The sequence below is a fragment of the Hyaloscypha bicolor genome (genome assembly GCF_002865645.1).
Source record: "Hyaloscypha bicolor E unplaced genomic scaffold K444scaffold_165, whole genome shotgun sequence".
Lineage (NCBI taxonomy): Eukaryota > Fungi > Ascomycota > Leotiomycetes > Helotiales > Hyaloscyphaceae > Hyaloscypha > Hyaloscypha bicolor.
The window spans coordinates 2,002,347-2,016,744 of NW_020194667.1; the positions used below are offsets into that span (position 1 = coordinate 2,002,347).

The 14,398-nt window shown below is 37.5% G+C and overlaps 3 protein-coding genes across 3 annotated transcripts; 1 reads left to right on the plus strand and 2 right to left on the minus strand.

Annotated features, from left to right (window-relative positions):
* Nucleotides 1-6,045: 6,045 nt before the first annotated feature.
* K444DRAFT_619742 (uncharacterized protein) lies at nucleotides 6,046-7,070 on the minus strand (the record flags this gene model as incomplete). The annotated part of the gene is made up of 3 exons (XM_024881566.1): nucleotides 6,046-6,614; nucleotides 6,660-6,826; nucleotides 6,989-7,070. Coding segments are annotated over 3 exons (603 nt in total), but the record flags the coding sequence as incomplete, so codon positions are not given.
* Nucleotides 7,071-9,011: 1,941 nt separating this feature from the next.
* K444DRAFT_619743 (uncharacterized protein) lies at nucleotides 9,012-12,024 on the minus strand. Its single transcript, XM_024881567.1, has 8 exons — nucleotides 10,832-12,024; nucleotides 10,658-10,772; nucleotides 10,350-10,608; nucleotides 10,205-10,304; nucleotides 10,021-10,142; nucleotides 9,747-9,954; nucleotides 9,519-9,669; nucleotides 9,012-9,460 (listed from the first exon to the last, which is right to left on the minus strand). The coding sequence occupies exons 1-8, from the start codon at nucleotides 11,798-11,800 to the stop codon at nucleotides 9,177-9,179; spliced, it is 2,208 nt and encodes a 735-aa protein (XP_024729981.1). The 5' UTR covers nucleotides 11,801-12,024; the 3' UTR covers nucleotides 9,012-9,176.
* A 201-nt stretch (nucleotides 12,025-12,225) lies between these two features.
* Nucleotides 12,226-13,321, plus strand: K444DRAFT_197864 (uncharacterized protein). Its single transcript, XM_024870987.1, has one exon. It carries the CDS (start codon nucleotides 12,383-12,385, stop codon nucleotides 13,235-13,237), a length of 855 nt encoding a protein of 284 aa, XP_024729982.1. The 5' UTR covers nucleotides 12,226-12,382; the 3' UTR covers nucleotides 13,238-13,321.
* Nucleotides 13,322-14,398: the final 1,077 nt, after the last annotated feature.

The following is a 14,398-nucleotide window of genomic DNA, read 5'->3' on the forward strand; positions in this document are numbered from 1 at the left end:
ACTTAGGAATAAAACCCCTAATTCCACTTTCGATTCTACTCTAAAAGTACTAGCTATTCAAGGAAATTAATCGGGAAATCAGCCCAAAAACAAGAATAAAAAACCGAAGTATTCTAAGGATTCAAATACCTATTATATATTCTATAAATATAAAGGGTATAATATTAAGAATTATATAAGCTATAAATTAGCTCAGGAATTCTATAATTCTAAAGGAAAAGATACTAATTTTACTAGTAAGGAGGCATCTTCTGATCCTAAAGTACCTATATATCCCAAAACGTATATTACTATAAAGTTAATAATTAGTACTTTCCTTAGTAAATAGTTATATAATAATAATTCTATGAATATCTGGTATATTAATTCGGGTACTATGAACCATTTTATGGGGAGTAAAAGCTTCTTTATTATATATAAAGAGATTAATCCATTTCTAATTATCCTTAGTAATAAATTAATAATTCTTATTAGGGGTAAAGGAATTATTCTTTTAGCTACCTAACTAGAGCTAAAAATATAGCTTAATAATATACTTTATAGCCCCTAATTCCGGAATACTTCCTTATTATTAATTCCCAAAATTATATAAGCTAGAGATAATATTATATTTTCCCAAAAAAAATATCCGAATTATTAATAAAGGAATAACTATTATAACTAGTACCTTTAGCCCCTTTATAGGGCTATATTAGCTTAACTAATTTAATTCAGGATATACCCTAAAAGTATTAAAATCGGAAGCTTTAGCTTCCCTAAAAATATAGTACTAGTAATATAAATATCTAAATATGAAGTATATCCTGAAATTAGTAAACTATATCTATAGGCTTTAATTCAAGAACCAAAACCTATTCGATTATAATCCATATAATATAAGTAAGATTACTAGGGCTAGTATAACTAAGCTATATCCTAAAAAACTACTTCCGGGAGAATATATTATAATCGACTTATAGGGGCTATTAAGGGTTCTATCTCTTAGTAAGAACTCCTATATACTTTCTACTACTTATAAGGGTACCAAATATTATATAGTAATATATAATTCGGATAGAAAGGGCTACTTTATAGATCTTTAGTATTAAGTAATCTTCTCTAAAACCTAAACTGGGAATAAAATCAAGTACCTATACCTTAATAATACTCCAGAATTTATATTAGGATAAGTTAAGAACTAGTATAAATTAAAGGGTATTTGTCTGGAACTAATAACTATTTATATACCTAAATAGAATAGTATTTCTAAATATAATATATATATGATTATTAAAGAGGAGTATATAAAGCTAGAATAATTAGGCTTACTATATGAGTTTTGGGAGAAAGTAGCTATATATGGGATTTATATCTATAATTAATACTACCTACCCAAAATCGGTATAACTCTATATAAAGCATTCTATAGGATTAAACCGGACATTTCTAACCTATAGATATTTGATTTCTTGGTATATATCTATATACCCAAGGAAATAGCCTTATAGTATAAATATATAGCCAAGGCCTTTAGGGGCATTTTTACTAGCTATAATAGTTCCGGATATTATATTTAGAACCCGTATAAATAGATATTCGTTATTTCTAATTATTATATTATTAAAGAATATATTAAGGGAATATATCTCCTAAATCTAGTATCCCAGCTATATAAAAGACTAGTTAGTACTACTAAAGATTATAATAATACTTCTAGTAATAATATATATAATTCCGATATAATTTATAGAAATACTATTATTATTAATACTAGAAATTAATAGCTTAATATTTTATTAGAAAATAATTAAGAAAATCACTCTAATATTAAAGGAAATACTATTTAAAATATATTATGTAACCAAATTAAGGGTGTTTCTAGTCTAAATAAAGCTTCTGAGTCTCTATTTGGGAATAATAACCAAGAATCAGAACTACTTATAAGTGATTCTAATTCAGGTTCTATGATTTAGGAGGCGCCTATATCTCCCGAAATAGTTCTAGTCAGGAGTAAATTAATCCCTAGATATCCGAAATCAATTAGAATTACCGGAGAATAGCCTAATCCTTATATTTTACTAGTTATTAATCAGAATACTAAAGCTTCCAAAATTCCAATATTAATTAATAAAGCTTTTACTAGCCCTAATGCCTATCTTTAGAAATCTTCTATTAGAAAGAAGCTATAATCCTATATATATAATTATATATAGGATCTAGTAATTAGAAAATACTAAAAAACTATTAGATATTACTAGTTATTTAAAATTAAGGCTAATAGGTACTATAAATCAAGGCTAGTAGTATAAGGCTATATCTAATAATATAGTATAGATTATTTTGAAACCTTTATTCTAGTAGCTAGGCTTTATACTATATATATTATATTAGCCTTAGTAGCTAAATATAGGCTCTATATTTAGTAAATAGACATCTAAATAGCCTTCCTCTATAGGGAATTAGAAGAGAAGTACTATATAGAATAATCTCCTGGTTTTATTAAAGGTACTAACCTGATTTGCCGCCTATAGAAAAGCATTTACGGGTTAAAACAAGCCCCTAGGGTTTGGAATTAGGTAATTAATAGTTTTTTCCATACTATTAGTTTCTTGAGATTATTTTATAATCCAGTCCTATATATATTTCAAAAGTATAATATTAATTAGCTGCCTTTTCTAATTACTATTTATATAGATAATATAATTATTATTAGTAAAAGTATGGCTCAAATTAATAAAATCAAGAAGTAATTCTATTAGAAATTTAATATAACTAATTTGGGAGAAATTAAAATACTTCTAGGTATAGAAATCATATATTTTTAGAACGGTTCTATATTTCTATACCAAAATTAATATCTTATAGATATATTCTAAAAGTATTAAATAGAAGGTTCTATTCCTATTTCTATACTAATAGCTTAAGCTACGGTTCTAGAAAGGAAAGATATTAATATTATAGAATATTAGAGTTATACGGAATTACTTATATGGCTATCCCTAGTATTAAGACCCGATTTTTGCTATATTACTAGGTATTTGGGACATTCTAATTCCTGTCCTAAAGCCTCCTATAGCTCTATATAGAAACATATAATATAATATATTAAAAGATTACTTAATATAGGTATTCTATATAATACTTTATCTAAAGAAGGACTTATTAGGTACTCAGATACCGATTATAAAGGCGATTTATAGGACCGCAAATTAACCTCTAGTATGGTTTTTACCCTATTTAATAGAATAATTAGCTAGGCTAATACTAAATAGAAAACTATAGTAACTACTACTATAGAAGCGGAGTATATTGCCCTTACTCCGGTAATTAAAGAAGCCCTATAGCTAAAGTAACTATTTAAAGAAATATTGATTCCTATAGAACTAATCGAGCTAAAAACGGACGCTCAGGGAGCTCTTAATTTAGCTATAAACATATGATTTTCTCAGAAAACCAAATATATTAATATTAGATATTATTTTATTAGGGACTATATTAATACTAAGGATATTAAGCTTAAGTATATTCCTATACAGGAAATAATGGCTAATATTCTTACCAAACCATTAGCTAGACCCGCTTTTAAACTACTATATTTAAAGCTAGGTATTATTAGCCTTACTAATATTAAATCTCGACTATAAAGAGGAGGCGTATTGAACTAGCTAGCTTGACTAATATCTATTCCTTCTACTCCAGGTTCAACTACTAATTCAGTTCGTCCGATTATTGGGTATTACTTATATATGAACATACTAATCGTTTATTAGTATCGCCATTCGATTACGTTCCTTAAATATACGTTCAGGAATCAGATTAGTAAATCGTTCCCACCACCAAGTAAGTGCAGGGTAAATCACATAGTAGGGTGGAAATCAGGAATATAGCTAGGGAACCCATTCCCTCTGTTTTTTATGGAATCACTCTCCTGTATCTAGTCAAAAGTAGTCATTCTACAGATTGTCAATCTCCAATATATCGATTTTCCACTGATAAATCGATCCCAGTTCAATACAAATTAAGACTTACTTTGTCCTCACGGTTCGAAGCTCTCAAGTGGTATGGCTTTTGACTTCTCAAGTTACCATATCTCCAGTCTTGGGCGTGGGTATTCAGTGTGTCAAATGAGTAGAGTAGAGTAGAGTAGTGAGTCCTACTGTGATGCGCACATTGACAGCGAGCGTCCAGCTGGATTTGGTAGCCTAATTGGGCTAGTGCTTATGTGGGATCGCATTCCCTAATTGGGACTAGTGCTTCCGTACATCCAGTGGAACGCTAGATTCTATATATGGAGGCATGCGAGCTTTAGAAATGGGTATCGATTAGTTTATTACTGAGAACTAGTTCTTGGAATCAATATACTTCCACGCTTCACTCCATACTTTACCTTGGATTCCACCTACCCTTACCTTGACTACTTGCGTAGCACCCTGCTATTGTGCGCCTTACACCTACTCATACTCTACTCAGCCAAAATATATCCTACTTATATTCTACTCAATACTCATTAAGTATATACTTAAGTAACTTAAGTAGTGAGTCACGTGTAAGCACATATTATAGTACGCAAGTCCCCCGACTTAATTATTAGTTTTAAACTTACTTTAAAAGGCTATATTATATCTAAGAGCAAGCAGAAGTCAAATAAGCCCTATATATTCCTTTTCTCTTAGACTTATTATTTAGAAGTCATATATAATAAATAATACGTAATTATTATATTAAATTTTACTAGTATAATAAGTAGTATTAGAGGAATTTTAAGTAATAAAAAAGATAATAAAGCTAACGAAAGACAATAAAGAGAAGAATTTAATAATATTTGTAATATAAAGAGAGATATTTAATAGAATAAACCACGTAATGAGTAGTTAAACTACTTAAGTAGTCTACTCTACTCTACTTAAGCTTAGTTAGAGGGGCTACTTATACTCTACTCAATACTCAATGAGTATATACTTAAGTAACTTAAGTAGTCTGAGTATTCCTTTGACACACTGTGGGTAATTCGGGTACTACCCGGGACTCCGGGAGGTGCTCTGGCGGTCATTCAAACCGAATCGATCTGCGCGGGTGGATATCCAGGAAATGAAGGGTTACCGGTAGTTATTCGGATACCCTGCACGTGACCCGGAATATAGTTTTTAAGCTCCGGTAGCCAATCAAATTGCTCACTTAAGAGTGTCTCGTATAAACCAAAAACAGTATACCAAATAATCCTTAATTCCAAAGCTAACCAAGCAGAATACCATGAATTGCTCCCTACTCTTCGCTGTATCAAGTTTACTAGTAGTAGGCTTTGGTCCGCTTCCTCCAAGAAGAGTCCCTCTTTTACCTCGTCCAGAGACTTCTCCAAAGCGGCCTAGAGCTGGTGTTGCCTCTGATTCCTTGCCAGCAATACGTCTGCTTGCTCGCCGGAAGGCATCAAAGATTGCTCATAAGCTCCTATTAATATTAAGTGAGAACGTATAATATATCTTATGCTTACGGAGCCAGGTATTAGAAGATGTGGACGATGAGAAAGAGATTATGATTAATAGCCGCTAGACAATCGTCAATCCCACTGATTTACAGCAAAATCAATGTCCTGGAACTACGGGAGCGGTAGATTAGATACTCAGAATATATCCTCAAAAAACCTCTAAATACCCCAAGACTCAGGATTAATTTTCCCTTTCGCTGGTTCCGTTTTAGTATATGGACCGGAGCACCTACTACTTAACCTGAGCTGAGGGTGAGCCTACCTAAGCCGAGGGTGAGCATGCCGGAGCAGAGCCTGAGCAAGCCTGAGCAAGCCTGAGCAGAGCCTGAGCAGAGCCTGAGCCATCTTGACCACGCCCTGAGTCAGCCTGCCCACTATAATGCGGAATCCATTTTGGTCTCCTCTGTGCCCCGGCTACAGTTTCCTTACCGAGTTTTGCCCGGGAATCCGTTTCTGTTCCCTTACAGGGTTCCTGCCGGAGCAGATTTTGGATCCTCTTGTCAAAGAGTATTTCAGCCTAACAAGTCAGAATACGGTGGGCTGTTTTGACCTCTGTGGCATGGCATCAGTTTGAGTCACGACCACACTTCACTATCGCAAAGTATATAATCAGTATTTAATTAGGAGTTGACCACCCGTAATACTATATAAGTATATGGACCCAATGCTCTTGCTTTAAAACTAGCTTATTTATCTAATCTTGTGGTATGCGGTCCCACTTCTCTAAGACTATTACTTCTATCTCAGCCTCCGTAGTGGGTTAGTGGCGCCGTCTGTATAATACCTGCTTAATTCTCCTCTAATACTTCTTAATTGGGTTTATATTAGGGCTTGTAGAGGGATGGGGCATTAATATAATACCATGCTCCGTATACCAGCGAGTATAGTAATTGCGAATAGACTCGTGGCCATGAGCAGAGTTACTATCTTCCATAAATAAAGGCTCGGCAGAGGGGCGAAGTAGGTGAGTAATGGCTGCAAAGGCCTCCATAATACCCTCGATATGCGGCGCAAGTACTTGTGACAGGTAATTATTCTGGCAAAAGGCTCCCTTCTTGCCAGATCCGTAAATAAAGAGTAAAGGACTCTTATAGCCATATCCAATTATACCCCATATATTAACTAGTATCGTATGCCCGCGATGAAACTGGTACTAGATATACGTCGGATGCGTACGTTCGTCTTTGTTTCTTGTTACTCTTTCCTTGACCGTCCTGCCCCCGACTAAGAAGGTAACCTTATTAGACCAGAGGACCTTTAGCCATTCCGTCGTCCAGAATATATGTGTAATTGCCCAGAGGAATCGTGCGAGAACCTGAGCTACTGTGAGGTAGGGTTTCTGGCAGGCCACATACTTAAAATACCCTCGTTATTTGAGCCGGCACTCAAGGGTCTTAATAGTATATTCAAGGTATAATTCGTTATAAAGGAGGCCGAAGTTAAGGATTCGATGCTCCCACGATTCGGATAAGTATTCGATTATCTTATTAGTTTGTATATTGGTAAGAAGAGAGGGTCTCCCGGTACGAGTAATGTGCGAGTACTCGGGAATGTCGTATCGCAATATCTTCTCAACTATTAACCGCACGAGTCCGTATCGTATTATAAGCTACTTAACTAGTATCTTAGCAAAGCCATATAGCTGGCGTATTGCCTCCTTATGTTTAGTAGGGATTTCATCGCCTGGTTAGTGGGTAAAGTCAAGGGGGGGCGTGGCGGGAGGCATTGATGGTGAACGTTGGTGGGGAAAACAATCGCTAAAAACACGGACTTTAGTCGGTAGGCTCGTAAATACAGCCTCAGCCAGGGGATTTGACCAATACAAGAGCGGAGTTTGCACAATTTGTTGGGTCGAAGTGCTAGAAGCAAAGTGCAAGGGATACAATTATTCATCTATACCACCAAGTATAGTATCTGTTCCACTCGTATACTTCAAATGGCCTGAGATCCCTTAGTAGCGGCAACCATTGGTATTTTTTATCATTTCGCGACAGTATAAGAAATAAGTAAAGTAGAGTAGAGTAGTGGGCCCTACTTATATTCTACTTAATACTTTACTTAACTATTCTAGAATATTCTAGAGTAATTAAATAATATATATATAATACTATATATAATATTATATGTAATATACTAGCCTAATATAGAAGGAAAACTATAATAAGACAAAAACCCATATAAAGTATACTAGAGTATAAAACGTAACTTAATAGTAAAATAATAAGATTAAAAGTATAAATAGTAAAGTATAAATAGTATATAGTATATAAAAGCTTAATTAATTAAATATAGAAGAGAAATTAATATCTAGAACTATAAAAAAGCTAGCTTTTTTATATAATTCCCGCAAATTATATATAAAAGGCCCTAGCCTTTACTATATAACTGAAATATTTAAACTATTAAAATAAAGTAATTTTAATAAAATACGGCTTGCTATATTATATCTGATTTTTTATTTATTTATACTTGTTTTCTAAATACTAAAAACTAATAGAAAACTCCTATTTAGAATCCGAAATAATAAAATAGTTAGAATTCTTTTCTATTAGTATTTCTAATTTCTTTTTAATATATTAAAAATATAATCTATTATTCTTAAATAGCCTTATTTTATATTCTTGAACTTATCTAAATATAATATAGTTTTCTTTATTATTTAATATTTGTTTTCAACTATTAGTTAATTTTAGCCTTTATAGCTAGATACTCAAATAGCTTATTATAGCTTATTATATTATAAATTATACTAATATATTCCAAATAAATAGCTTTTTCGAATTTTATATTATTTTTATATATTTCGTTCCAAATAGTAACCAGGTTTATTAGAATTATAATAAAAGGCTTTTTAAAATATAACTTTTAATAATTTTTTAATTATTAATATATTATAAAATTTAATACTTATATATTTAAATAAGAAGTATTATAATATAATAAATAGTTATTAATAAAAGAAAAAATAATTTTAAAGTAAATAAAGCTTTAATATTTTATATATTTAAATTATTAATAAACTTATAATTATTTAATAAAAAATAAATACTTTTTAATTTACTTATTAAAATATATGAATTTTTATATTATATTATCTTCTTTCTTATAATATTCTTATCTTTATTAAATCCCTATAATCTAGAGATATATTTCTATTTCCAGTGTGTCAAAAAAGTAATCAAGGTATTCCGAATATTCATGAATATTCATGATTAGCTTGAATAGAATATAATTACTGCAATGCTTAAATAATTTGATTAGATTAGAATATATAATCATGAATACTCATGAATACTTTGATTACTCTACACGTGACTATAGCATGTGATACGCTAGCCTGATTAAGTAGAGGCCCCGCTCTAGTGTCGCCTTAGCGCCACCTCGCTGCCTAATTAGTAGGCGAAAGGCTTGCAAAGACGATTCTAGATCGGGAGCCATACCTAATTAGGCTAGTATATCACGTGCGACAGTCACGTGTACAGTAATCAAAGTATTCATGAATATTCATGATTACCTTAATTAGAATCTGATTAGAATATAATTAGTGGGTATTTTTGATGAATAGATTAGATTACTAGCCAGTATTCTATTCTATTCTATTCATTTGACACACTGTCTATTTCGGAGAAAAATATCTAACTAACAAGTAGTTTATAAAGCAAAAGGCTTAGAAACTAAAAACATTAAAATGGCAACTAATATATACTTACGGGCCTCATGCAGTTCCCGGCTTAAATGCGGCTGCAATACAGGTCTGACCACTCTTATGCACTCTTTGGCTATGCACTCTTGCTTCAGGACTGTCGCGGGGAGGCCAGCGCGCCTCATACCGCAAATTCCGACCATCAATAATCATCACTAGTTCAAATGTTACCGCCCAGTGATGTGGAGCCTTAGGTCCAGAAAATGTGCTGAAATCCGACGGCGGAACTGGTTGAATATGACCATCATCCCTAAGGAAAGTCATGTCTGCCGTGATTGAGCCAGCAAGTTCGGCGCCTATTCATAATATTTTATTAGCAGAAATTGATCAGGACGGCAAGTGTTATTTATTTACCTTTGTTCATTACATGTGTTTTTCTGTAGTGAGACTCATGCTTGAAGTCAGATACGTAAAGAACCTCCTTGCAGTGGAAATATTTTGCTCTAATGCCGAAAGTGTGCTTCACTGTGATGTAGAACTCTTTATTGTGTGGCAGAGGCTCGTCCTTAAAGGATAGATTACCAGAATTAGCCAAGGGCGAACTAGATCACTTATCCAGATATGGGGTTAGAGTGTGCACACCTTTTGAACGAGCCAGTTGATGGTACCATCAATGTATTTTTCACCGTCTGCTTTGTCTATGATGCATCTGGTATTTCTGTGCGCAGCAAATTCCTCTGGCTCGTACGGTTCTGTTCTCAAAAAACCATAGCTACACGAAGTGATTCGGAGTGGACCATGGTCCTTGTTGAATGCCCGAAGAACAGCGCCTCTCGCTACCACGGTTGAACTTTTCAAGTTTTAGTATAATGTCGGATTCTCTCCAAGATTGTGGCTGAGGACGGAGTTGACTCACGCTGCGCGAGGAGTCAAGAACTGGATTTCTTGATCCAGAAAATTCCTCTCGTTTGCAAGCACGTTTCGGAGATGTGTTCTCAGAGCAGGAGACTGCCCGAAGCCACCGATGAGGATAACTTTCTTCCGAGGGTGTTAGTAGGGGTGACTCCAGCTTTAGCTTGGCACGGCAGATCTAAACTTACTTGTACGGCGAATCCCTTCGCTTTCACTATCTCGAGTTGCTCTATGAGCAAATTGGCAGTCCCATCCAGAGAATATTGGAAAACCCAAGCCATTTCACGCCTGTACATGGTTTAGCGTGTACAATTCAACTTTCAAGGATCTTACTTCGTTATCGCAAGTCGATTTTGAGAAAAACGTTTCTTGGAATTAGCCCTCAGGTCGTCAATGAATATTGGATCAGTCTCGTAATATTCATCAGCCGTGTCGATTAATCTCTTTTCTCCGTTTTCGAACTCTATGACTTTGCCTTCCACGATACTCTTGATAGTTTTCCCATTTTTGACAAGGTAATTTTCGTGCTTCAGTCGCTTCAACAAGAGCTTCTCAAACCTTTCATTGATATAGCTTGCTCCACAGACCTGTGCTAAGTATCGTGAACATCAACAGAAATTGAATGGAGTAGATATACCTACTACCAGGCGAAACAACCTCATCGGACAACCTCAGTGGGTAGGAGTTTGTGACTTTATAGGTAACCGCATCAACAGTTCCACCTCCAGCGTCTAGGACAAGGATTGTCTCATTTTTCTGCCAGGATTTAGGATCAGCATTCTGCCGTCTCGCACGAGGTTTGAGAAGTCTCTTACGTAGATGTCATTGTTATCTTCCGCTAGGACGCATGCAGCTGCTGCTTCTGGCTCAGAGATGATGAAAAGGTTGTCAAGACTGCCATTCACCAAGTAACCAAATTCAGATCTTTTTGCAGCGGTACTCATGGCCGCTTGCATGAAACGACATGCCTTGGATGGCCAAACCGCTGGCACGCATAAAACGAATTCGACAGGTGTACTGTCACTATACTCATTGAGCCTTCGCAGTTCGGCCTTCGTATGTTTGAAAAGCTGCTCCAAGTAGTCACTGATAACATCTGTGTCCTGCTTGACCATTTTCGACTTCTTCAGATTCTTGAGGATCACTGATAACCCAGCGCGAATATCTTCCGTTTCTTTGCTGTTTTCATGAAGCATCAACTTAAACCTAGTAAGTCGTCTTGTCCCGTCCTTTGGAATGTCTATGTTCCTGAGCTGTTTCTGCACTCCAAACCCCCAGAACAAGGAAGCTGATCTCCCGCAGTCCTCTCCAGAGTTTAGCTGTTCATTTTCCAGGTTTTCTGCGTCCTCGGGATACGAGCATGAAAATTCGCTACTTGCGTCAGACAAGGTGGGATCCTCATTCATCGATTCTTCGCCGGAACCTTGCAAAGTTTGATGGCCTGATTTTCGTTGTTTCGGCGGCGGAGGAAGATTATACCATAATTCGGTGGGGACATCTTCCCTAGGTTCCCACGCAAACGTGACTCCGGGCGGTGCGCGATCGTCTGGATATCTGGTGATGCATTTCACATTCGTTATGCCAAGGGTATCTCTTGGCATCCTTTCGCTAACTCGAGTATATGCGACGGACGAGAATGTTGTTCCAAAATCGAATGCAACAATCAAGTGGCTTGGTGATTCAGCTTCCTCCATGTCTACATCTCGATCGGAAGGAGGATCGTCCATTGGCCCCGGGTCGAACCTCTGAAATCTGTCGAACGAGCTCGGAACAGTGTGCGCCATTTGTTTTGCACCGTGGACAGTACCGCAATGATGCAAGAAGATGAATTTCAGAGGGAAGGTATAAAGCAAGAGAGTGGAAAATAGGAGTTTCGGAATAGGTTCCACGTATTCTGGGGTGGACTCGGACCCAGGAATCTACCAACTCTTCAATGGTATTACAGCTAGCTAACTTTTGTGCGTCAGCCGAGTGAGTTGCCAGGGCCCGGGAGGCATAATCACGAAACTGTGAAAGCTCTGAGAGATGGGTGGGCCGGAAGAATGAGACCATTTTCCGTATCCGCGGGCGTAGTAGCCGCTGATGTTACACAGGTTCTCGGAGAGATCCTGGAAGTTGCATATCGCGCCGGCGGGGGCATTTGCAACACCCAACCAAGCCTCACCGAAGCCAACTTAACATTGCACAGCCCAGGCAGCTGCCTGTTAATCCTTGTGAAAAGCCAGCCCACGGCACGGGGAAGTATCCTCCTTGGACCTAGCCTGAAACAAGTAGATCATACTGTGTTGTGCGTACCGCAGCGAATCAATCATGAATCTTTTTGTTAGCCTTCGTGCCATGTGAAAACCGTACCGCTGACCAACCCGATGCGGATGCACGGGTTGTCGGCGGATCCCAAATCATGCCGAAGCTCCTCATCCGAGACACAGCATTGCCTGCAAACTTGGACATCATTCAGACCACCACCGCATCTGCCTAAAAGTCTTCTGTCTTGCACCACATCATTTACCACTCGACGCTGTACAACGCTCTTTGCCTTAAATATTTGGTACAATTCCTCATCTCGAGTGCGCAGCATAGCAACAGCCTGTGCAGACAAGCCACGTACCAAGATCAAAATGGGCCCACACGACATCATAGAGCTATTGGCGAACCTAGACATTGTTGTCGAAAGGATCCGAGGGGACAGTGGCCGGCCTCATAAGTCAGAGGTTCTGCGGAAGCTGCAACCACGTCTCAGGAAGCTGCATACCGAAAGACAGATTGATAACAAACTCAAATCGTTGATTGGCAGCACAGACCCGAAGACCATCGAGGACGTCTATCGATATGGGAGCAGCCGCATAAAAAATCTTGATGTTGACTTAAAGGCTAAGGTCCTGGAGGAATTGAAAACCATCAAGAGTGAGGAAGTATGCGTTGTTGTGTCAACACCACGGCAGCTCAGAAGCGTTTCTCGAAATCCCGTACCTGAAACGAGCCGCTCCACAAGAGGGAGCACCATTTTCGGCGAGTGCACACCGACCAGAAGTGCATCTCGAAATCTCGCAATTGAGACGAGCCGCTCCATAAGAGGGAGGACCAATTTCGGCGAACGCACACCGACCAGAACCGTGCGGAAAACTCAACGTGGAGAGCCACAAACTCGCGCACCCAAGTTGGTCAAGAAAGAGCCTCTGTTAAGCAAAGTGCGTAATAGTTTTGAGATTTGGAAACAATAGCTCGAATATGTTTACTGACGTTGCCCGTTGAAGCAGACACCCCTGAACCGAAATACCAGCACTGTTCCCAGGCAAAGATTCCCCCCTCGGCCGACCACAACGCCTCCTTGCACAAGCATTGCAGACACCGAAGAAAGGATAAAGAGCTCTCAGTCATCTGAAACTTGTATGGAGAGGGGTCTGAATGATGCTCCCAGTCTGCGAAGTGCCTCGCAATCGTTTTTCTACGCGACCGAACTCCAGGACACGCCCACAGTTGATTATGATGACCTTGACACAGTACATCAATTTCCCGAAAAGCCTATCCTAGATCGCAGCCATGAGACGTTACGGGACCTATTCAATGACAACTTGTATTTCCGCAAGAAGTGGTCAGATTCTGAGGAGAGACGGAAAAAGATCGATCGAAACGGGCGTCTTAGCCACAGTTTGCTTGCACAAGGAAGCGCGAATGTTCTTCAAACAATGGCAGACACGATTGAGGCCCAAAACGAAAAAATCAACAGCCTACAGCGCCAGCTGAACAACCAAACGTTCCTCCAACCGTTTCTCACATTGGGAAGAGGGAAAGAAGTGCCTCTAAATCAGGTCCAGATTCGAACCTACCATGCGAAGATGAGGAGGGATTTCAGATCTCTTTCCATCATGAATTACTTCCAGCACCCTGATGGGACATCTACATGTGTCGAGTCTCGGGATCTGAACGAGCTTAAATCCAAAGTTCTCAGCGATGTGAATCATTATCCTGTCGGTCTAGTGATCCAGTCTTTGACTGGAGCTGCAATTTGCGAATGGGTTTTCAATGGGAAGATGCAATGCACCGCCATGATGAACACGCCACTTCTAGAGGGATACAGACATCATTTACACACAATTTGTAAGCCCTTGGAGCCCCTACAACCAGACTGACGTTTGAATTAACGTACTGCAGGCGGTGAACTAGCGCTTCGAAATGTCGACCTTGCTGCCCATCAATGGGTAATTAATGAAGAACTACATTTCCAAGAAGAATTCATCCCTCGAACTGCAACCAAACTCTCTGAGCGTCTGCTCAGCGCTCTTGGCCCATTCATGAAGAATAAAAAGAAGTCCGAGGCAAAACTCCAAATTCGTCTGAAGTCTATCTTCTGTTCGGCACTGAACATCAAATCTTTTGGAATG

Bases quoted from the DNA above. Each gene is read 5' to 3' on its own strand.
- K444DRAFT_619743 (XM_024881567.1), bottom strand. From the start codon at position 11,800: ATGGCGCACACTGTTCCGAGCTCGTTCGACAGATTTCAGAGGTTCGAC. The intron at 10,773-10,831 runs GTAAGAGACTTC...AAATCCTGGCAG, and splicing joins AAGATAACAATGACATCTAC to AAAAATGAGACAATCCTTGT. The intron at 10,609-10,657 runs GTAGGTATATCT...CACGATACTTAG, and splicing joins TGAGGTTGTTTCGCCTGGTA to CACAGGTCTGTGGAGCAAGC.
- K444DRAFT_197864 (XM_024870987.1), top strand. From the start codon at position 12,383: ATGCGGATGCACGGGTTGTCGGCGGATCCCAAATCATGCCGAAGCTCC.